The sequence below is a fragment of the Leptinotarsa decemlineata genome, unplaced genomic scaffold (genome assembly GCF_025532065.1).
Source record: "Leptinotarsa decemlineata unplaced genomic scaffold, Ldec_3_MD MMD2_tig00026314_RagTag_RagTag, whole genome shotgun sequence".
Taxonomy (NCBI): domain Eukaryota; kingdom Metazoa; phylum Arthropoda; class Insecta; order Coleoptera; family Chrysomelidae; genus Leptinotarsa; species Leptinotarsa decemlineata.
The window spans coordinates 9,163,314-9,189,095 of NW_027412684.1; the positions used below are offsets into that span (position 1 = coordinate 9,163,314).

Genomic DNA, 25,782 nt, shown 5'->3' on the forward strand with positions numbered 1-25,782 from the left:
CCTCATTACTTCTTAGCTCGCACAAGTTTCAACTTCTGAGGGTTGTCGTTCGTAGAGGTGCGACAGCTGTTTAACGAAAAAATATATTTTAAAGCTGTTGATGTGCTTCAGAAAGGTCTCTGTTTCTGTATTCTGTATTACCTATTCATTCTAATTTTATTTGTTCCTGCATATATTTGAATGATATGATTTGGAAATCCGAGCTAGTGAAATTCACCATGAAACATTGTCCAACCAATTTCAAACATTACATATCCTACTCCACAGGACACCCGAGAACTGGCTGGACCATGGCGTTATTGATAACGTTAGACACCCGCTCCCTGGAAAAGCTTTTGTTCCCACACCGGTCGACATCATCAATTCAACGACAACAACTACAGAAGAATATTATTCGTGGGTAAATGTTGCCGTGGCTGAATATGATCCAGAACCGAAATTGTGGACGGTCCTAACTTTGGACGGTCTGCAAAGGACTTTTCGACTGCCAAGACTGTTCGTGATGTTCGACGCAGAAGATCCTGTTAACTTTGCAAACAGGATAAGAGCAGCGTTGAATTTGAGATTCGATACGGAGAACTTGATAAGGTAAATAAGTTGAACTATTTCAATTCCGTGGTTTTTGTTAAAATTGACAGGTGGCAAAAATGTAGTTGCACAGTATTGCTATCTTGGTAACGGTAGAATATACGATGTTAGATAAATTAGACAAAAAATGTACTTTTCAGAATGCAATGGAATTAGAATTAGAAATCCAGACTACCGTGAGCTGTTTTCGAAATAATCGAAAAAATAATGAAATCGTTGATTTTAATTTATCCGCTCCGGTGTCTTTAATGTACAACATGTGAAAAAATCAGGAATATTTTTTTATTCAACTTCATGAAGGCTATCATATGTACACATTTAATTTTTCATACGTCGTTTCGTTTACTTAGGATACCCTTCATAATTTTTTAAATACGGACCTGTGATTTCACAATAATAAATATCATCATAACTGCGTTGATTGTATATGAAATTCAATATATAGGTAAGTACTTGATTTGTTTTCACGAAGTGAAAAACGGGCAGGATATTCAAAAATCAGTTGTGTTTGGAAAAATGTCGAAAATACATTAGTCAACCCTGAAATTTTGAAAAAGTCGTAAATCGTTTATTGGATAATATGTTGTTTTCACGTTAATCAATCTACCCGTTCCTTTAATTTTTATTCAGTCTATGTTAAAATAGAAAGCTGAAATAATAATTTCTGAATCATACTGTCGTTATCTACTGATTGTAGTTTAGTTTTGTGTTGTATAGTTGGTAAAATTGTATGGTTGGTAAAAAAGTCAGTTGTATGACAGATAAAAAAAGGTAATAAATTTTGCTGATTGCTTCGCAGTATCATTTTATTTTATTCAAAACAGTAAAATTAGAATAGAGGCAAAAATAGTAAAATCTATCAGGTTATGGGCCCAGATGCTCCAAAAGTAAATAGTGGAAGCGATCTGAAAAACTAAAACGTAAAAAACGACAAAAAGTAAGAAATATCATCTCGAAAAATGGCCGCCAACAACACGACAATGGAAGAGTTGTCATCGATTGAAAAACTGAGTGATGGTGAATCATTTCAATTATGGAAATTTCAAACTACAGTAATCTTCAAGTCACAAGGCATTTGGGAAATAGTTAATGGAGAATTATTGGCAGAAAATATTACCGATGCAGAAAAAAAAGCTGATTGGATGAAAAAGGACGCCAAAGGTCAAAGAGTAATAATCACAACAGTCGATAAAAAATATTAATGCATATATTAAACTGCAAAACATCATATGAAATGTATCAAAAACTACACAACATCTATGAAAAGGACTCAGAAGATCAGAAATGCACCCTTCTACGAGAATTCTTCAACTTCTCCTATACAAAGGGTTCAGACATTTCACTTCATATAAGCAAAATTGAAAACTTGGCATACCGACTCAAGAATTTGAAACAAAACATTGACGATGAAATGATAATGTCTAAAATTTTATCAACGCTACCAGAACGTTTCAAATATTTCAACACTGCTTGGGACTCTTCTCCGAGCTCAGATAGAACACTCACAAAACTAACATCAAGACTGATTGCTGAAGAAGCCAGAAGTAAAAATAACGAAGAAGAAGGGGCAGTTGCGTTCAAAACCTATGAAGAAAAGAAAGGAGGATATAAATCACACAATTACAGAACAAGAACCACAGAAAAGGTGAAATGTTAAAAATGTAATGATTTTGGGCACTTTGCAATCATGTTGAAGAAGATTGTTTTTTTCGAAAAAGGAAAGATGACAGAAAAGTTGCATTTTTGACAGAAGGCGAAATAAAAACAATAGAAACATTGAAAAATTTTGTGGTAGATTCAGGGTCGTCAAGTCACATGTGTAATGATATAAAAATATTCAATGATTTGGAAGAAACTACATCCAAAATATTAGTTGCTAAAAAAGGTGAAGATATGAAAAGTTTTGGTATTGGCTCCATTGAAGGAAATGACTGTGTTTTAAATGATGTTCTTTACATCCCAGAACTAAGTAAAAACCTTATTTCAATCAACGCAATCACTGAAAAGGAAGGGAAAGTAATATTCGAAAAGGAAAAAGTAACCATAATAAAAAACAACAAAAAAATTCTTGAAGGACAGAAAAAAGAAAATGGACTTTACGTAGTGAATTTGGACAATAATTCAGAAAGTTTATTTACTGAGAAAGAAGAAAATGCTGAACTATGGCACCGAAAATTGGGTCATTTAAGTATTATTAATATTAAAAAACTTTTGGATCTTTCTACAGGGATAGATATTATTAAAGCAGACTGTGAAAAAATAAGGAAACCATGTAAAACATGTTTGGAAGCAAAACAAACACGACCATTCAACAAAATCAGATCAAGAGCAATGAGACCACTTGAAATAATTCATACGGATTTGTGTGGACCTATTGATCCTGTTACTTGGGATAATAAAAGGTACATTTTAACCTTCTTAGATGACTTTACCGACTTCACTATGGTTTACTTATTGAAAAATAAGTGTGAAGTTTCAGATTATCTGAAACTATATGTACTTGAAGTAGAAGTTTACCATAATCTTAAAGTATCAAAAATAAGAAGTGATAATGGAGGTGAATATCTTGACTCAGACCTCAAAAATTGGTACAAATGTAAGGGAATCATCATGGACACCACAATACCCCACTCTCCTCAGCTGAATGGAAAAGCAGAGAGATTAAATAGAACAATTATGGAAAAGGCGAGAGCGTTAATCTTTGACTCTGGCCTTGATGAAGGTTTTTGGGGCGAAGCTGTGAGATTTGCTGTTTATCTGCTGAATAGATGTCCAACTGAAACGATAAATGTAACACCAGCTGAAAAATGGACTAATAAAGTACGAAATTTGTCAGATCTGCACTTATTTGGGTGTAAAGCACATGCAAAGGTACTTGGTTATTTAAAGAAACTGGACGCAAGGAGTAAACAATATATTTTCATTGGATATTCCCCAACAGGATACCGTTTGTGGGACAATGAAAAAGGTAAAATAATTATACATAGAGATGTTATTTTTGAAGACAAGATTGATAGCAACTTACTGGATAAAAAGGATGTATCAAAAATAAATATAGAATGGGTAGATGATGAATGTAAGAAACTGACAGATCCAGAAATACCAGCAAATGAGAATAACGATTTGGAATCAGAAAACGAATCGGACCCAGAAAATAGAGAAGAAAAAGACTGAAGAAGAATTTTATGAAAACAATGAAATGTTAAGATTCAGAGAAGGCCAAACAACTGTCAGAGGAAGAGATGTAAGAGCACCAAAAAAATACGATGATTATGTACTTTTAACTTATGAAGAAGCAATAAATAGTGAAGAAAAAGACAAATGGTTGAAAGCAATAGAAGACGAAAAAGAATCACTAAAGAAAAACAACACATGGGTGTTCGTGAATGAACATGAAGTGAAAGATAAGAAGATTTTGTCGAGTAAATGGGTTTTCAAAGTAAAAGAAAATGGAAGATACAAAGCGAGACTTGTTGTACGAGGCTGTGAGCAAAAATATGGTCTGGATTACAAAGAAACATTCAGTCCCGTGGTAAATATGAGCTCTTCGAGAATTTTATTTGCATTAGCAGCTCACAACTATATTATCAAAAAATTTGATGTAAAAACTGCATTTCTCTATGGAGAATTGTCTGAAGAGATCTATATGAAGATACCAGAAGGCTATTCCGAAGAAAACAAGGTATGCAAACTCAAAAAATCCCTTTATGGCCTAAAACAGGCCCCCTTAGAGTGGAATAAAACTTTTACCAATTTTTTGAGACTAAACGGGCTTCGCATTCTCAAAAGTGAGAACTGCATATTTTTAAATGATACCGGTTCACTTATGCTTGCCATATACGTGGACGATGGAATATTGATCGGACAGAATGAAGAAGAAATGAATGATCTCTTGAAAAACTTAGACAAAAAATTCGAAACTGTTTCAGAAGATAATCCGAAATTCTTTCTTGGTCTAGAAATTGAAAAGAAAGCAGATTCAATAATCATAAGTCAAGAAAATTATGTAAATAATGTTTTGAAATCATTTGATATGGAAAATGCGAAACCGGCTAAAACACCTCTAGCGACTGATACAAAAGACGAGAGTGTATTTAACACAAACTTTCCCTACCGAAACTTAATAGGAAGTTTGCTTTACCTTTCAAACAAAACTCGCCCTGACATCTCATATGCTGTGGGATATGGAAGTAGAAGAATGGAAAATCCAACAAATAAAGATATATCCAATATGAAGAGAGTGCTCCGATACCTGAAAGGAAAAAAAAATCTAGGTATTGCATATTGCGCAACATATGGAATAAATGAAATAACTGCTTACAGTGACAGTGACTTTGCGGGTGACACTGAAACACGAAAAAGCACCTCAGGCTATGTAATCATGTTTTGTGGTGGTCCTATTTCTTGGTGTTCAAGAAAACAGCCAATAGTATCACTATCCAGTACTGAAGCAGAATACATTGCTGCTGCAGAGTGTGTCAAGGAACTGGTATATTTGAAACATTTAATTGAAGAACTCACAAATGTTGAAGTGAGAATAAAATTGAACGTGGATAATCAAAGTGCTATAAAAATAATTGAGAATAATCAGTGCAATAAACGTTCTAAGCACATAGACGTTAGGTTTCATTTCATGAATGAGAAAATCAAAGAAGGTTTAATAAGTATTTTGTATTGTTCAACTGACATGCAAACTGCTGATATATTCACAAAACCTTTGGATGTAAACAAATTTCAAAGATTCAGGAATACATTGATGTGTGGTATTCCGGAATAACTTTATGTATTTGTCCTTTTGTTGAATTACTTTTATATTGTTAATTTGACCCAATGATTCAGTAATTATTAAGAGAAGGTGTTAAAATAGAAAGCTGAAATAATAATTTCTGAATCATACTGTCGTTATCTACTGATTGTAGTTTAGTTTTGTGTTGTATAGTTGGTAAAATTGTATGGTTGGTAAAAAAGTCAGTTGTATGACAGATAAAAAAAAGCAATAAATTTTGCTGATTGCTTCGCAGTATCATTTTATTTTATTCAAAACAGTAAAATTAGAATAGAGGCAAAAATAGTAAAATCTATCAGTCTATTGTACTCGAAATATTGGAAATCAATATTCAAGCCACGATATCGTAATAATATTTTCTTAAATAAAGAAACACAACACGAAGAAATAATTCATTGTTTCATTTCAATTGAGAGATATTGAGTAATTTTCTATGCATTGATAAATGCAGGAATGGAAGAGGCATCAGAATTACCTATAAACAATACAGTCTGTTTAAGTTATTTATCTGTTGTGTTATTTCTCTTATTTTATATTTATAGTTATAGTTATTGTAAGCATTCAATGTTTATTGGAGCAGTAAAACGAAATGCATTGAATGAAACAAAATCTGTGTTAACAATATTGGACGATGAGTCATTTGTAATTACAGACATACAGGGTGTAACTAAATAAGTGTAAAACATTCAAGGAGGTGATTTCTCATCGAAAAAAAGATACGATCTTTCATATAAAGAAATTTCATTGAAGCATCCCTTGTTAAGATACAGCCCCTTAAAGGGGGTACATAAAATTTGTATAACACTTAGCTAGACATTTATTTGGTTTACCCCATGGTTGTAAGGGGTGGAAAACGCAACCCCTAAAATTTATTTCCGATGTAACTTTTTGTCTTATTATTTTTTTACCATTTAAAAATTTATTTTCGATAGCCTGTTTCATTCTAAACAAAAAATGTCTCTTGGGTTTTTTGCCCAACAACAACTACAGAGATACATCGTCATAAATGCGAAAATACGAAACTAATCTATCTAGTAGGTCGCTATTAGTGATAGTGACAATTGAATTGGTATGACGCCGTCAGTTTGTGAATTTTCGAAATTGCATTAATACTAATTGTGAGTTGTTGTTCTGTTCTTAATTTGTTATTTTAATAATTCACTTGTTATTAAAATGGCATACACAAATGAGGAAATGGCTGATATGCATTACGTTCACGGTCTGTCGCAGGGGAATGAGTTAGAAGCTTCTAGAAGATATGTTGAAATGTATCCTCAACGGCAGCATCCTTCACATTAAATATTTGCTCGACTTCATCAACGATTACGAGAATATGGTTCATTCCACAAAAGAACGCAGGATTGTGGTCGCCATCGAGAAGTACGAACAACACAGCTTGAGGAAGCTGTACTTGATTTGATTGAAGAACAACCTACTACCAGTACTGGAAAGATTGCTTTCAATCTAAATGTTGATCAGATGAAGGTATTTCGAATTTTAAAGGAACAACTCTTATACCCTTACCATCTGCAACGAGTACAGGCACTGTTACCGCGAGACTTTCCGAACCGTCTTGAATTTAGCAATTCACAGACGAATGTAGTTTTTCTCGGGTCAAGATTATTAATTTTCATAATTACCACATATGGGCTGATGAAAACCCTCACGCTATTGTCGAAACTAACCATCAAGAACAGTTTTCTCTTAACGTGTGGCTCGGAGTTATTGGGGATGATTTAATTGGGCCTCATTTTGTACCTCTTCGATTAAATGGTGAGGCATACGTTCAATTTTTAAGAGAAGTGCACCCATAGTACTGCTGGAGGAAGTTCTTTTGGGCGTCAGAAGGGATAAGCTTTTTATACATGATGGGGCTTCCGCCCATTTTAGTCAAGTAGCACGTCAGCATTTAACTGAAACATATGCAAATCAGTGGATAGGTCGAGGAGAACCACAGAACTGGCCCCCTCGATCCACGGATCTCAATTTTCTCGATTTCTCTCCTGTTCGCGATGAGAGAGACTCCAGGAATATTTGAGAGAATACGTGGCTCAATGCGCCGACGTCTAGACGCATGCGTAATATCTGAAGATAGACATATATTGAACATTTACCATGATTTCTACATGTTGTGTGTTTTGTTATTAATAAATTAGTTTTGTTTATTACCCTTTAATCGTTTGATGCAGGTACTAACTACAAAATAACAATAAATCAGGAGCTTACGAACTCAGAAGTAGGTCGGTTGGACTTCCTACGAAGTTCTGAGTGACTTCTGGAGGTACTGAAATACGAGGTAGTTCAGGTCACCGTTTTGCGAGGTGTTTTGGAATTGATAAATAATCGAGGTTTCGTTGATTTGAGGTAAAGTCAGTGGTGCGCGGAGATTTGGTGAATCCAGTTGAATTTCCTACGGTAGCTGGAAATTCTAGAGGAAATTTTGAGTGAATTGAAATATTGAGATATTTCAAGTCACTGTTTAGAGAAGTGACACTAATTGGGTTTTGGTAGTATTCGCGGATTTATTGAATTTAGTGATTTAGAGATTTTTTTCGAGTTCCTGGTAAGAGTTTTTGGGGAAATAGTGGCTTTTGTTGGAGTTTTCAGGGGAGTCCGTCTACGATAATTTTGGTGAGCGTATTTTAAACAATTCTGATATTTAGTGTAGATGTTATTGCATGCGTATGTGGATTATATTTTCGACTTGGCACCTAGAGTATTAATGAACATTTACCATAATAATATAGCTACGAATCGGGTTCCCTTTTCATTTTATTAGGTTATTATAGGTCATAGTAATTTCCTATGTTATACAGAGAGGAGCGATTAAGTGGGTCTCTTGATAGCTTCTCAGAGTTGTATTTTAATTGGTTTAATAGCATAGTTAGTATAATTCAGGCAAGGCATATCTATGCCCTGAGTGAAGTTACCTCAATTTTCAAAGGAATACTCCTGTCAGTTGTTTTAGTAGTTTACCCATAGTTTGCTCATGGTTATAATTATTTATTTCTTTTTCTTTTATATAGTGTAAATAACGTTCAGTATTAATTTTTGTTCATTTAATTTTTTTCTATTGTTAATTCGATTATTCTGCCAACTTTACTCATCAATAAAGTTGGTTTGTGAAAACTTTGCTAATATTATTTCATTCCCTCAAACCCCTAATAGACCACGCATTTAAGCCGTGGCCGAATCCAGTCTCTGAGGATATAATTGGTGGCATAACCAAGCCATTTCTCCACGAAGATTAGAAGGTAGGAAAAAGTCAGCTGTTGACCAAGTTGCCTAGTAATTCTCAATCCGTGGGATCAGGACGGATTTCAAACTTTTTCTGATCTGGTGGCAGCAACTCTCACGCTACCAAACTAAATTAAGAAAATAAATACCTTTGGCTGAACGATCCCATATACAGGGGGTGAATTTTTCTGGTTCGAGTAAACTGAGATGATTATTATATATTCATTAGTAGTACTTATATGGGGATCGCCAATTCAGACCCGACGGTCATTTATTACAGATAACCTCTTGGGAGGATGTACAATGGGTCACATGTGGCCTAAGTGCTCTGGGCCTACATTCACCCTCCCTACTCTACAGATACATAATTTGTGATACATTGGACACGATAATATCAAGATCATGAAGTATATTCTGTTTCACTTTTTGTGGATTATGGATAAATGGAAGATGTATAATCAGAGAACACTTGATTATTTGATGAATCAATTAATTACTTGAGTCGGCCAGTGAATATATGAAACGTTCTGGTACAATGGTAGATCCTTGTGAAACCCCCCATAATACAGGTTTCCTTGACTCACTGATTTCCTTCTTATAAACAAAGTACTTTCTGTTATACTGATAATTACCAAATCAACGGTATATGAAAGTTCTGATGCCCATATTGTTTAAATTATTCTCTGTCAAATTTTGAAATTCATTATCCATAAGAATAAAAAGTCATTGATTTTAGTCTTTCCAGATTAATGAACTCCGAAAATGTTCACGGCAGCAAATGATGTATATATCTGAGTGGGAAGTTTGTATTAGTACAGAATATTGTTGATGAATATTCATGCCATCTCCGCTAACACGTTGTTTGTGATAGATTATCTCCGCAGAGGAACTTGAGAAGTTCTGTTTTGAGTTCGAATAACACCCACACGATATGTCTATTACAGGTATGAATTTTTTGTGGATTGTATGTCACTCAAAGGAACGCCCTATATGGAAGAAAACATGCGAAAAAAGATTATTGATCTTGCCCTAGGGGCAAAGTTGGGAAAGAAGTTATCCTATACGGAATATTTTCAAAATGTGCGTATGTAACAACAATGAGAATATGTGATCTCTGAAAGATGATTTATTGATTCATTTCAGCTTCTCAATCAAATTGGGCTCAACCATCAGAGAACTATTGGAGAATTGAAATTTAGGAATATTTTTGATAGACCGAAAGTTAACGAAAATATGAAGTTACCTGAGAGGGAATGTCCAAAAAAGGACAATGTGGGTAAGTATCATATATTAGGTGGGCTGAAAAGTTCGTAGTAACACAGATGGCGTTACTAGTAATGAATCCATATGATTTTCAGTTAACCCTAACCTTACAAAAATAAGTGTACAGATTTCACAGCTGTCGGACTATTAGTTTGTGTGATAGAAAATTTTGAGTGAAGCAACTTTTGTTAGTTTGAAGAAAATGTGTAAAAGAAATTTCGTGTGTTACTAAAAAATTGCTTTTTGGTGAAAAAAATACTGTTGAAGCCAAGACTTGGCTTGATAAACATTATTCATAGTTTGCACCATGAAAATTTACGCAGTAAACGCCCCAATGAGGCTGTTACCGACGAAAACAGAAAATATTCACAAAATAATTTTGGGTGACCGCAAAGTGAAGTTGATCGAGATAGCTGAGGCTCTGAAGATATCAAAGGAACGTGTTGGACATATCGTGCATGAATAATAATAATAGTGAAGTTCATTCATCCTGCCAATTTACGTGAATTATATAAGATTCATGTATGAATAAACAAGATATCATAGAATCTCTAAACGTGTTTGTTAGTGATGAAATAATACTAAAAAAAATATACATATAATAAAAGACAAAAGACAAAAAAGATAAAGACAATATCGATAAAATCACATTGGAGAAATATAAACCTATACCTATTACGTATAATACATAAGGTTACATACTAGCGAGTAGTGAATGAGAGGAGAGATGAGAGAGTAAAAAAAATATTCATCATTCGAGTCGACCAACAATGACTTCACGAAATTTTTTCCGGGGTTCTTTATATATGAAAGATTTCAGTTCTTTTTTGAAGGGATGTGGATTCATAATCAATTTGATTTCATGTTGAAGTTTGTTGTATAATTTATAAGCAAAATATTTATATGAACGTTGAGATATTAGTTTTTGCATTTGTGGTGTGATATGTTGATTTCGTTGACGTATATCATATTCATGAGTGAGTAATTCAAATTTTTGTTTTTGGTGGTAATATATATTTACTTTTAGGAAAAAGAGTTGTTAGACGACAAATACATGACATTCCTCATAGAGAGTATCAGATGGAAAAGTGGGTTCTTTTTTTAAGATAATTTTTAGGCCACCAACTTGTACTAATAAACCATATCAAAGATGGCTCTCTACTAGGAAATAATAGTGTTTTTACTTGCTTTAGTGGTAGTGAGGTTGCCAGGAGTTTGAACTTGTGGATAATGAATTTCAGCTTTTGGCATAGACATTGGATATGAATGTTCCACTTGAGATGCGTATTTATGTGTATTCCCAAATATTTTTAAGATATTGCTGATTTGACAACGAATGTTAACTTGAATTTTATCGAAGTTAGGGGAAGTTGTCCTATTAGTCCAGTCATTATGGTAAGTTCACCTCGGAATTCGAGATACCCAGCTGTAAGTCTGTAAATACTTGTATATTGACACCCTGAAAGTTGTCTGAAAACCTACATATGGTAGGGTGTAAGCAACTATTAAATTTCAAGGTCAAAGGTCACAAAAATCGGTTTTTTGCGTTTTTTTTGGAAATATCTCATTTCCTATGGGTTTTTTGCTATTTGTATTCATTATCAATAAATATTCGTCAATTTTTATTAACTATTATATTATATTTTATCATTTTTTTCCTAACTTATCCACTTTTTATTCAGTATTAATTTATTTAACAACACTTACCTGCCCATGTAATTGCAGAATTGTTAATGAAAATATAGGAATTATATTTGAATTTTAACCTAATTAATATTTATAACTTCTTACATGATGAAAAAGAACAAATAAATTATGAATTAATCTTTTTATTCAAAAATATCATTGAATACATTTATTTTTATTGAAAGTAAAGAAACGGAATAAAGGGTACAAAAATTACAATTTATAATTTTAATCATCTTTTTCCTCTTCATCGTCGTCTTCTGGCTGCTTGTAAATTTCAAACTGGTCTTCATTATCGTCTTCAACGACATTTGTCTCAAGTTCTTCCATGATTTCGGGGTCAAAGGTTCCATCTTCGTTAATGTCGCTCTGATATGGTAGAGCATTGAGACAAGCTTGCCCATTACATTGGCCACAAGCTAAAGAGCATTGCAAGCCCGCTTTCCTGCATCCGCATTGCGAACCACAACCACTCTTGCAGTTGCAGAAAATTGTATTTAGCAAATCTTCTGGAGCAGGTGGTAAAATTGTCATGATAGGCTCCAGAAAATCGTTTCGCATTGCCCAACCCCATACCTTGGGTTCCAAATCATGTCCTAACCAAGTTTGAACTTGATAATATACACGGTTGAAATGTTTATGAGCAGCTGCACTTGTTGGTGGAATATTTGAAAGCTGCACAGGTTTATTAAGTTTTGTAGACTTGACGTATTGCATATAACGAAGATGATCGAGACTTTTCACAGATTTCGGAGTATTATAGACTGCCAATAAGGTTTGAGTTCCACTCTCTAATAATCTAATTTTTTTATTTTAGTAAACGGTTATCAGTACTATTGAATAGATATAGATTTAATGCATGAAGAAAATGATAAAATATAATATAATAGTTAATAAAAATTGACAAATATTTATAATCATTGATTTATCGATAGTTCATCAACTATATATGGCGCGTTTTCGACCGGAGGCACCGGTTGACCTGAAGTGATGCTGTGACCGCGCACTCTCCGCCCTCTATCTCGAAAACGGTTCACCGTATAAAAAATTTTTTCAAACAAAATTTGTAGAGAATTTTGTATTCTACAATATTGATAATAAATACAAATAGCAAAAAACCCATAGGAAATGAGATATTTCCGAAAAAAGCGCAAAAAACCGATTTTTGTGACCTTTGACCTTGAAATTTAATAGTTGCTTACACCCTACCATATGTAGGTTTTGAGATAAATTTTAGGGTGTCAATATACAAGTATTTACAGACACACAGCTGGGTATCTCGAATTCCGAGATTCTTACCTAATTTAATTTTAAATGACTGGATTATATTGCAGCAAAATGGTAGTAAGTCTGATGCAACTATGTCCCTGAGTTCATCCCATGAATTACCTTTGTAAAAAATGGCTGTATCATCGCGAAACCTAGGATATATCAGCAAAAACATTCCGTTCACGTAATTGATGACTCACCGTATCGAAGGCTTTGGAAAGGTTGACGAAAACACATAATATGAATATTTGCATATTGTAACATTTTTGAATTTCTGAGAAAATTCTGGATCAGAATATGACATTTTCGAAAGTTTTCACGCCCACTAGATTTTTTCAGAGTCCCTTTTGAAATTGCACTTTTCAAATTGCATGATCGGACGTAAACTTATCTAAGGACCTCAGCAGATAGAAAATTACAATCGCTGAGTTTTAGTGACTAGTATGTTAAATATGAATACACCAAGTTTGCAAAATTACATTTTCGTGTCTAACTATTATTTTTCAAATGGCGGTCATATTTTGACAAGCACTTTTCGAAAAAAGGATTTTTTGACGAATCTAACAATACTAATTTATTTGCGATTGGATTAAAAACAAGAACATAAATTATATATTACTGATAAAAATACTTCATAATGATTAATTTACTTTTGTCAAGTGTGCAATGAATAATAGTTTATTTACTTTTTTTAAGCACTTTCCGAAAGAAATATTTTTTGACGAATCAACGTTACTAATTTATTTGCGATTGGATCAACAAATGTTCATCACTGTCTCTCTGTACCGCTATATTTACAGAGGCTGAAATAATTGTATGTAGGTTAGTTTTATACTATAGGTAGGTGTGCAATAAGAAAGAATTTTTGAATATTTGAAGCGGGGCGCCCCCCCTGGTGATAAAAATAAAAGGGGAGAGTTTACATATGGAAATTACTTATTCATCACTATTTCTCCGTACCACTATATCTTTGGAGCTGAAATTTTGTATGTAGGTCCGTTTTATGTTGTAGATGTGCAATAAAAATGACTTTCATAATTTATTTTATTTTCCATTCAGACTTAACAGTCTAATTACATGGAAATTCTTATTACAAATTAATTGTGTGAGCTTACTTCTATACATATACACGGAAAGATTTATTTTCAAACTTATTTTCTACGATCACATTTATATTTCTAATAAATAATTAATAACATCATATCTGAAACCTGAGAAGGAATTACTGAAATCAAAATTTTTTCAAACATTAATTTCAATTGCTTTGCGAAGCATGGTTGAGAGAGGATTCAGAGCAGTTATTTTTTTACTTGCCTTGGGTAGTTTAAAAAGGATTGGACTTCTTGTAGGATACTGAGGAATATTAAAATCTATGAATTCGAGTATGTTTATACCTGTAATATTGTGTTTTATCACTTTGTATAAAAACATTATTTGTGTTACATCCCGTCTAATATTAAGAGATGATATTTTGAAATGCTGCCTTCGATTTTTGAGTAATCCGTCCAACAATACTTTTCTTTATAGTAACCTATTTGGTATTTTTTCTATTCTGTTTAAATGCATCTATGGTTGGGATTTCCAAATGAGCAAATCCAATTCTAATATTGGTCTTACAAGTGTGATATAAAAATATTTTATAATTAATACGTTCACAAACGAATAGCTAGATCTTATAATTTTTTTGTTTCTTGCCCTTTTACAAATTTCATCAAAATGTTTCGAGAATCAGAAAGTATGATCATAAATTATCCCAAGATCTTACACTTCGGTTTATCTGTTAAGGAAAGTATATCCTATTTTGTAACTGAATTCAATAGGGTTTTTTCGCAAAGAAAAGGTAACGATATTACATTTAACAATATTAAAGTATAATTTATTTTCAACGGTCCAATTATATGTTCTATTAATGTCTTTTTGTAGTGCAACACAATCTCTGACGGCTTGAATTTCTTTAAAGCATTTCAAATAATCTGCAAAAATTAGCCAATTAGAAAAATGTAAACATCATATTAGATAATTGATAAATAAAACAAACAACAAAGGCCCCAAGTTTGATCCCTGTGGGACACGCGAGTTGATTTCATAGGGATCAGAGTAAATATCATTATATCTGACTACAAAGTTACGATTCTGGAGATAATTATTGATTAAACCATGGTTGATACCAAATTTGTTGGGTTTGGAAATAATATGTCATGATCAACTTTATCGAAAGCTTTCGAAAAATCTGTATAAATTGGATCAATTTGCTGTTCATTCTCAAAAGTTTTGTAAACATCATTGGTGAATAGGAATAAATTTGTATTTATATATTCGCTTTCATAAAATATAGTTGTCTTTTGATCACTGTTTCTCCGTAAAAATAGCGTCCATTGAACAAAATTATCTTTTCATCATTGTTCTCCATGCTCTTTTATTTCCGGTGGGTGAATTTATATTTAGTAGGTATCAGCATTGCACCCGTGCAATGCCGGGGCTAGTCAATTTATAATTACAGCGATGCACCTACCTTTTTTGCAATATTATAATTTCTTGAAAATTTCGAAAATGTCATATTCAGATTCAGAAGTGTCTCAGAAATCCAAAAATGTACAATATATAGGGTGTCCCATTCAAACATTTGGAACCAGAGCTAAAAATGAATCAAAATACAAAATTCAAATCGGAATTGAAAAAGTTTCTGCTTTCTTCCTCTAATTGAAATTCTGATCTCCATATAACTTTTTTTTTAATTACCATTATAAGTCAAAAATGTATATATTTATATATGTATGTGTGTATATATGTAAATATGTATGTATATATGTATATTTGTGTTTGTATTTATGTGCTGCATATGTAACTGATATTTAATATTGAAATAATTTATTTAATCATCATTTTAAATTTTATCCCTGTTATAAACATTCTTGTTTCTTGGGATTAATAAAGATTATTATTATTAGTATTATATGTATATTTGTGTTTGTATTTATGTGCTGTATATGTAACTGATATTTGATATTGAAATAATTTATTTATTCATTATTTTAAATTTTATTCCTGTTATGAACATTCTTGTTTCTTGGGATTAATAAAGATTATTATTATTTCCGGTGAAACCGGAAGTGACCTGAAATCAAAAAAATATGTTAAAACTTTCCTCATTATATACCATTCACCTATACAAAATCTCATTTTGATACACCTAATAGTGTAGAAGTTATGACTCGTCTAATAGATTCGTTGACAGCCGGTATGTGTGTACAACTCGTCATAATGTTTTGATTTTTTTTCCAGGCAGAATTGATACTCAAATGGAAAACTTTGCAGAAGTCAGGAAGTACTTTCGTTGGTATAACATTTATGTGATACCAGAAACGTACCTCGCTATGTCTTACGTCGTCGGAGAATGCATAAAAGCATCGCAGATGTCTCTTTTTACAGCAAATTATGGTACCAAATACGTAACACTAGACGAATTCGATTCTCTTCAAACACAGACTTCAAATGTTGTAAGTTGATTTAAAATCCTATATGCAAATGGTATAAAGCATTCGTATGATTTCATCAAAACCTGACCCATTTACAACCCCTCTTTGACTACTTCGCCTACATCCGATACAAATGTTGGTATAAAATGTTTCGCTCAATTGCTTTTCGATTCAAATTTCAATCAACGAGATCATCGCACGTGGAAAATATTTGCATTCAAATAGAAATGCTGAGAAAAACATAATTGCATTTCCACTATTGGAAATATAATTTTCTGTCCGAGTTTGAGACTGGGCTGTTTATTAGATATACACGACACACGTGTATCATCTGTCGGCAACACTAATCAACGATAATTCCTAACTTTTGATAACTTCCAGACCATCAAACAACTGAAAGGGCCTTGGCTGGAGACCCTCGTGTACAACATTCGAATGTGTATAGGTGATCTGGGCAAAGGATGGTTTGATATCAACGAAAGGAGTTTTGAAACTTATGAAATATCGAAGCTGATCAGATTCATGGAACTGGTCAAATTCAGAATGCAGGTAAGGGTCAAAATAGGTAGATACCAAAAAAAAAGGATGAGGGAATCTTCCAAAGAAAGGAAGGAAGTAATCAATTTGCAAATAAGTAACTCTATACATGGATGTGTAGATCATGCAAAGAAATAACTTCCAGACACAAAATGAAAGAAAGTCCTCCTGAAACAGCTACTTTCATATAAACATTGAATTACACGAAAGAAAAAATTCTTTCGAAACAAATACTTCTAAATGAACAGTGAATTATACAGAAGATACTTTTCTCTACTCAGTTTGTATTTCAAACATTCGTTGTGGAATGAAAATCACATATCATTCACATGAGTTCTACTTTAAATGAATGGTAACAAATTGTACTTACATGGAACACTGTCATCCTCACTGGTATACATCGATGTTTCGCCTCAAGACACTTGCCGTAAGGCTCTTCAGTACCAAATTGGATAACATTATAGAAAATACACACAATTCATTCATGAATTACGATTTTGAATGTCACGGAATAAGCTTGATCTGCTTATGTCATTGATGACATCGAAATGACATTCATTCACCTATTTGATTTAATCCCACATCCATGTATAGAGTTACTTATTTGCAAATTGATTACTTCCTTCCTTTTTTTGGAAGATTCCCTCATTCTTTTTTTGTATCAAGATGGAGTAGTAGAAAGCCAAAAACTTTTTTTCCCAAAAATTAATCACTTCTAAAAATATGACCCCTTCAATTCAAGGTAGATACCAAACCACAAATAGAGTTATTAGGATTGTACAATATCTGAAATATATAAAAGTTTAATTTTTTGCAGAAGTGACAGCTTAAAAATCTTTCTGGAACGGGTGCCTAATCTTCTTTTTTGTAGGTGCTTTTATATTTTAATAATTCTAAAATACAAATCATGAAATTAATTATAAAACAACAACAAAAATTAATTCCGCTAAAATGCTAAATGAAAAAGGTTAACCGTTGGTTATCTTTGCGAACCACAAGTATCGTTTATGTCGTTCTTCAAAATCGACTGGGGTGGTTTAGTTTTGTTGTTTCAAAAATTGTAATTTAGAGATATATACCAGGTTTTAATTGAAAGGGCTATATTGTTACCAGAGATTAATTATAGAAATGGAGAAGTAGATAACCAATACCTTTCCTTCCCGAATATATTAGGTTGTTTCAAAAGATTTGTCCGTTATAATGGCAGGAGTTTTTGTAGCTACCTATCTCAATTGATATTCATTCTATTGTGTCGTGCTAGGTATATGTCTGAATATGTTTTTTCCGTTAACCAGCTATCCCACCCCTATGAAGAACAACCCTGAGAAGTCGAAACTTGTGCGAGCTAAGGACTAACGAAGTTTTACTTTTCAACGTGTGATTCCTAATACTGATCGATAGAGAATTTTGTATTCTATACATTGATGCTGTTAATTTTTTCCAAGTTTGATTTTTTTGCCTCATTCCAACTTATCACTATTGATGTCGTTAAGCAATTTTCGATAATTTTTTCTCTACGAATCAGTCCGAAAAATTAACCAGGCATATGACAATGATGTGTTAATGAACCCACTGTCCGACGTTGGTTTGCGAAATTTCGTTTCGGTGATTTGGACGACTATTTGAGGACTTTGGTGGAAACAGACCCATCACAAACGGTGCTTGGGATGGCGGATGAACTGGGCGATGGCTGCCAAGCGGTTTTTGGTGGTTTGAAACGTATTGGAAAGGTCACAAAGCTCGAAAAGTGAAGATCCCACGATTTGAACGATCGACAGAAATTGTCACGTTCCAAGGTCTGTTCTTCTTTGCTTTTGTGCAACCAAAACGATCGTTTTATGGATCGGATCGCCACGTGTGGTTAGACACCGATGAGCCACCCACGCATTTCTTAGAGGCGAAAACACCATGGTTACTAGATGGTGATCAGCGACTGATGTGATTCACCATAACTTTCTGCAACGGGACCAAAACATCACAGCAGAGTCCTATTGTGTGGAAATCGACGAAATGTATCGAAGTTTGCGTCCGAGTAAGCTCCACGACAACGCCCGTTCGCACGTTTCACGAATAACCGTCCGATAATTGAACTATTTGAACATCGAAGTTCTACCTCATCCACCATACTCTCCAGACCTCTCGCCAACCGACTACCATATTTTCAAGCATTTCGATAACTTTCTCACCGGTAGAACCTTCGCCAATCAGAACCTGGCAAAACGGCATTCGTCGACCCCATCGAACCCCGAGCACTGACGGTACTAATCGACTTTTGTTAAGTTGACAAAAGTTCAATGATTCAAATTGCGGTAATTTCGATTAACTTGAATCAGCAATCACTGAGATATTAGTTTAAAGTAGACTCATAAAAATGGACAATTTTTTTTTTCGAAGATTACTTCATCTAGCATCTGAGAACAGGAAAAAGTTACTGGGGGCTGATCTGGAGAATGCGGTGGATGCGGAAACAATTTGAAGCCCAATACATGCAATGTTGCTATCGTTTTCATTGATTTGTGACACGTTGTATTGTCTTGATGAAACAATACTTTCTTTTTCTTCAAAACGGGCCGTTTTTCCGTAATTTCGTCCTTCAAACGCACAAATAACGCTATGCAATAGTCGCTGTTGAGATATTTCCTTTCCAGATAGTCGATGAATATTATACCATGCGCATCCCAAAATTCTGATACCATAACCTTGCCAGTCAACTGTTACGTCTATGCACGCTTTGGAGTCAGTTCATCACGGCAGTCCACTCAGCTGACGATCATTTTGATTCTGATGTGAGATGATGGAGCCATATTTCACCCATTGTCACATATCGACGCATAAATTCGGGTTAAGGTAAAATAGCTTCAAATCCTGCTCAGAATTATCAATTCACTGTTGATTGTGATCGATTGTAAGCTCACGCAGCACCCATTTTGGACAGAGCTTTCGCATATCCAAATATTCATGCACGATATGTCCTATGATATTTTTAGAGCCTCATCTATCTCGATGAATTTCACTTGGCGGTCATCCAAAATTATGTTGTGAACTTTTTTGATGTTTTTCGTCGGTAACAGCCTCTTTGGGGCATCCGCTGCTTGCATCAACCTCGGTGGTCATGTCAACCCGTTTTAATTCAGCAAACCGCTTCTCAACGGTTGATTTTTCTAGTACAAAGTCCTAATAACGTTCATCATTCAATTTATTTAAACTAACAAAACCAATAGTTCAATAGCTGTGAAATTTGTATCTTTTGAAGGGTTAACTAATAATCATATTGATTCAATACTAGTAGCGCCATCTATGTGTTAGGCTACGGCTTTTTCAGCTCATATAGTATGTACTATTGTAACTATATATGAAGGGCATATGCTAATGATGTTATACTCAGTTGAATGAAAGAAGATCACCATGATTATGCTGGTTTCTATTCATTCACAATGTTTTACATTATTTCTCCACTACATTCAATTTTTTTTGCAGCACACTCTTCGTTTGTTAGTTGAAAATTCCATTCAAATTTTTATAAACATGGTGGAGTCGCCCTGCCTACCTTGCTTGCGCGTACAAGACGATTTTGTTTGGGGACCAGAGTTAACAGTCAGTCCCTTTATTTCGAGAGCGCCACCCCTCTTCAGTTTACAACTGAAAATGAATGAACACGGAGCTTTTTACTCAACCCCTCCAGAATCTTTTCGGGTATGTATTAGCATGCTTAGTAAACTACCGAGGTGTTATTATGAGATGATAAGAAATGGTTCTGATCTTTTCTGAAAGGAGACAACCGTAAATCATTTCAGAAAAGCCAATATTTTGATAGTGAAGTATAGTATAGTATACAGCATAGCATAGTATAGTATAGTATAGTATAGTATAGTATAGTATAGTATAGTATATTATATTATAGTATAGTATAGTATAGTATATTATAGTATAGTATAGTATAGTATAGTATAGTATAGTATAGTATAGTATAGTATAGTATAGTATAGTATAGTATAGTATAGTATAGTATAGTATATAGTACAGTACAGTACAGTATAGTATAGTATATTATAGTATAGTATATAGTATACATATGTGCCACTTGTTTAGGTTGGCTCATGACACACGATACACACTAGCGTATAATTCAATGCGCTGCACAATAGGCATTGGTAAGGACTTTGTCTGAAATACATTGTCTCTCAGACCTAACATCTTCGAGCATTCAACTCAAGGCGCTGCAAACTATGCGTTGAAACGTATGTTGTTGAAATGCATTGTCCTTTATAAGCCTTAAGCAGACAAGCGTTTGACACTCATTTGTGTTGGCTCATAAGACCCAATGTACGAGGGTGAACACTTCAACGCGCTGCACAATATGCATTGAGACAGACAAATACATTGTCTCTGACGCGAGATTTCAAGCGTTCACTTCAATGTGCTGCAAATTATGCGTTGAAACGTACATTTTCGAAATACATCCTCCTTTATGAGCCAAAATAGACGAGCCGATGCGAGCGTATCTGGCACTAGTTTCTGTCGGCTCATAAGAGCTGAAGCATACGGGCAATTCAATGGCTTCTAAATATGCATTGAGAAGGACGTTGTCTAGACGATGAGAAATACGTTGCCTTCTAGACCCGAAATCTCGGGCGTTCAATTCAACACGCTGTGAATTATGCATTGAAACTACGTTGTTAAAATGCATTGTGCTTCATGAGCCCTAAGCAGATGAACAAATGCGAGCGTGTGTGACACTCTTTTGTGTCGACTCATAACAAACATTGTTTTTCATCAGCCAATACAGATGAGCCAATACGAGCGTGTGTGGAACTCGTTTGGGTTGGCTCATAAGACCCGATTCACGCGGGTGTATAATTCAACGCGCTTCACAATATGCAATGAGAAGGACCTTATCTGAACGTTATTGAAATACATTGTCTCTCAGACCTGACATCTCAAGCGTTCAACTCAACACGCTGAAAACTATGCGTTAAAACGAATGTTTTTGAAATGCATTGTCCTTTATGAGCCTTAACCCTTTCACTGGCACTTGTCTAAAAAAAATGCCGTAAAATTATTTTAATAGATTCACCCATTTAATAAAGGATCAACAATCATATTTCAGTAAAAAAAAAACATTTACCCCCTCCCAGCTTTTAGGACATGTACCTCCAGAACGAGAAATCCAGTTTACGCATTTGAACTGAAATACTGTTTTCATCGTAAAGAAACATTTTATTGTTCAGAACAGTTGGAAATTGAGTAACCATCGACTATGAAATTTTTTGAAACAGTTTCTATCTTTCAGCAAACATATATGCACTTGGCACTTATTACAGTAAACATGTATTCTTTCCTTGCACCCTTTCAATTTACATCTTGAGTTATATTTGTTTTTATCATATTCCGCAATATGTTGATACCCATCATATCTAGAATCCTTCAGAGGTCTAGACTCATATCTGTTTCTTTGAGATCTATTTTCAAGGTCATCATTGGAAAGTTCCGTTGAAGCCTGCCCCTTTTTGGGGGTGTTTTAGTAAGTATGAGATGTTCAGCCACAGACTGACGGAAGGCTAGTAAATCTAGGATCTTTTATTGTGGAAGACTCAAATTTGAAGCTTCATTTTTATATTCCAACCATGAGTTTGCTAATGCCAGATCTATGGCGTGGAAAATGAGCCTTATTGTCCATTTTCTTGATCGAACGAAGGTGCGGTAGACACTCAACGAAAAATCATGTTTATCCACATCTCCCATACTGCTGTTGTACCTCCTTACTGCTTCTGGCCTAGGCACTTCAACATATTCCTTTTTTGTTTTATCCCATCTCCTACAGAGGTCTTGCTCTCCAATACCAACAAAATTTGAGGCCAGGATGACCGATTTATTGTCGTACTACTTCGTGATTATTATGCCATCCTTACTGATGCATTCAGCAGAAGTTCCTCTCCTTTTCATTTTCATATCCTTATCATTTGGGAAATTTTGAGGACGAAAACGGTTCCATCTTATTGTTTTCACTGCAAATATTGACTTTGACCAAAGTTACTGAAACAAGTTATAAGAACTGAAGTAGTTGTCAAAAAATAAGGCGTGAGTAGGTTCGGTAATTCGATCAGAAAAGCTGCATAACCGTAGCAACTGATTAGCCAAAGTGCATATAGAGTGGGTTCATTTCTGTGGTTGATCCTTGGTAAACGAAGAAATCATAAATCATACCACTCTCTTCAGCCAACACGTAAAGTTTCACTCCCCACTTCTTAGGTTTGTTTTTGATATATTAATTGATATTCAACCGGCCTTTGAAAGGGATAATTTGTTCATCGACGCAAAGATTGCGTTCTAATGGCAGTTCCTGGTATATTTTCCGTAGGGCATTATATATATATATCGCACTTTCCACAGCCTATCTGTATTAGTAGCTTCTCTACTAGTTACATCAACCAAATGCAGAGTACGTCTGCATTTGCATAAGTTTATAAAACCGTTTCAAAAACATATTATCTTTTATGATTGAAATTCCATATGCATTGCTCCAATACATTTCAATTCTGGGAAACTGCAAATTTCCCATAATTATATGAGTACATCCCAATAAATTTTCTCATTTGTTGGGGGAAATCTTGCTATATTTTGCTGATTAGCATACATACTCGTCATATCCACCACTGTTTCAAATACACTATTCGGGATGTACCGTATGAAAAAATCTACTGGGCTAGGCAAGTCAATTACAAGTTCATTTGAGTTATTTCCATTATGCCATTTGACAAATCTGGTTTGATATTGTGCATGAGCCACCCACACAATATCTCCTTTTTTAGTGAGATTGTGCTGGTTATAAACATTTTCAACATAATCAGCTTCATTATATTGGGTCCCGCCGTGAGCGGCACAGATTCTGCCGTTGAGGGCACTGCTCCTGGTCTTGCCGTTGACAGGCTTTGCTCCATAGTAGACGGTGCTGGTCCCACCATTGATGGTCCCACTACTCCATCCAAGCCACCATCACTTTGTCCATCGGCTTCATTCCCAGTCTCCGGATCCTCAACAGGTCCTCCTTCATCCATAAAGTCAGCATGCTGATTTTCCGACTCATCCCAGCCCAAATCATCGTCAGATAAAACGGCAATATCTGATAAATCGTCATTTTCCAAAAACAGCAGTAATTCCTCTCCTGTGAGAGCCTTTTGATTTCGAAATGACATTTTCTGAAACAAAGAAAGTATTTATCCATTCTAAATATCATCTAGACGAAATTCTACCGAAAACTATCTTTGTACAAAGTGCATTTGTCGTTGTGCAGGTACATGGTTTTTGCAATATATTTTCTAGGGCGTATAAGAAAATTTCAGTTACTAACAGAATTCTATTACAAAATGTAGTATTTATACTTACCGAGAAAAACAGAGTGAATCAGATAATCACAATTCCACTAAATGAAAATAAATAATCACGTGATACTAGTTACACACACTCGCTACATCGCCATGACATGACAACACATGATTGAATTATCTATGAACAATTCGTTCACGCCAGTCTCAACTCCCTACACAGTAGGTTAATGGACTGACACCTATCAGAAAACAACTACTCCCCTGGCTAATACCACGAAGGGCGTTGGATTATATCCGACAGGTGTCAGTGCAGGATTCTTCACAGAAGTTATTCCTGCATCTGATGTTGGCGATACAACTGCCGCAATAGATTTTCAATTATTGGAACACACTTGCAGACCGGTTTCGGGATGTGTGGCCACTCGTCAGTGCAAGGTAGTGTACATCATCAACATAAAGTCGATGATTTCCGATAATTGAAAATCGAATTCCGTCAGAGTATCATTCCTCGAACTAAGCTGAAGCATACAACAAACAACAGGTTTGTCGTCGCCCCACCTGCCTGTGAACGAGGTAACCAACTGCAAATCCGAAATTTGCCCAATTCCTCGTATAAGGAAAAAAATCTTTCACGTATAGTCAGTGGGCACACTTGAAGACTGGCCATAAATCAAATTATCTATGAACAGTTCGTTCACGACAGTCTCAACTCCCTACACAGTAGGGTTGTTTTCTGATAGGTGTCAGTCCATTAACCTACTGTGTAGGAAGTTGAGACTGGCGTAAACGAATTGTTCATAGATAATTTGATTTATAGCCAGTCTTCAAGTATGCCCACTGACTATACGTGAAACACATGATTGAATTTATAACTTCTAACAACAATCCTAGCGCGTGCTACTTGTATAAGTTGAACGTTGTGGGTGTACCTACATGGTACAAAAGCAACAACGTCGTTCGTCTTTAATATTTTGTGATTTGATGCTGTAGAAACTGATGTACCTGGGTAGGTACAATTCCAGTGGAAGGGTTAAGAAGACAAGCGAATGGGAGCATATCTAACACAGGTTTGTGTTGGCTCATAAGACCCAATATACACGGGCGAACACTTCAACGCGTTGCACAATATTTATTGAGACAGACAAATAAATTGTCTCTTCAACCCGATATTTCAGGAGTTCAATTCAACGCTCTGCAAATTATGCATTAAAACGGACATTTTTGAAATAAATGTCTCTGTATGAGCCAGAAAAGGCACTTGTTTATGTTGGCTCATAAGACTCTATGCATACGGGCGTACAAGTCAATGCGCTGTCTGGAAGTTGTTGAAAGACCCAATATTTTGGGTTAAAACGTTCGTTGTTGTAATGCATTGTCCTTTATGAGCCTCAAGCAAACGAGTGAATGCGAGCGTTCGCGACACTCGTCTGATTTATCTCGAAAGAGACAAAGTCCATTTCAATGCATAATTTCCGCACCCGAAAATGATACCCCAAAGCACATTCAATACTTTTCACATCGATTTCATGGATATACAGAAGGCGTTGTGCCAAACTGGAACTTGATAGTTTCAGAAATATACAAGGTATATGAAGCACTGTTATATCATAAGCAG

At 34.6% G+C, this 25,782-nt stretch overlaps 1 protein-coding gene across 3 annotated transcripts in view; it reads left to right on the plus strand.

The window, feature by feature from the left end:
• LOC111506098 (dynein axonemal heavy chain 1) overlaps window positions 1–25,782 on the plus strand; it is a 290,072-nt gene that overhangs the window by 6,021 nt on the left and 258,269 nt on the right. For all 3 annotated transcript variants that reach the window (XM_074181742.1, XM_074181740.1, XM_074181741.1), the window contains exons 4-9: window positions 268–588; window positions 9,556–9,691; window positions 9,755–9,887; window positions 16,112–16,326; window positions 16,687–16,854; window positions 20,320–20,535. In XM_074181742.1, coding sequence (XP_074037843.1) covers window positions 268–588; window positions 9,556–9,691; window positions 9,755–9,887; window positions 16,112–16,326; window positions 16,687–16,854; window positions 20,320–20,535 — 1,189 coding nt within the window. The remainder of the gene's footprint in view (window positions 1–267; window positions 589–9,555; window positions 9,692–9,754; window positions 9,888–16,111; window positions 16,327–16,686; window positions 16,855–20,319; window positions 20,536–25,782) is intronic.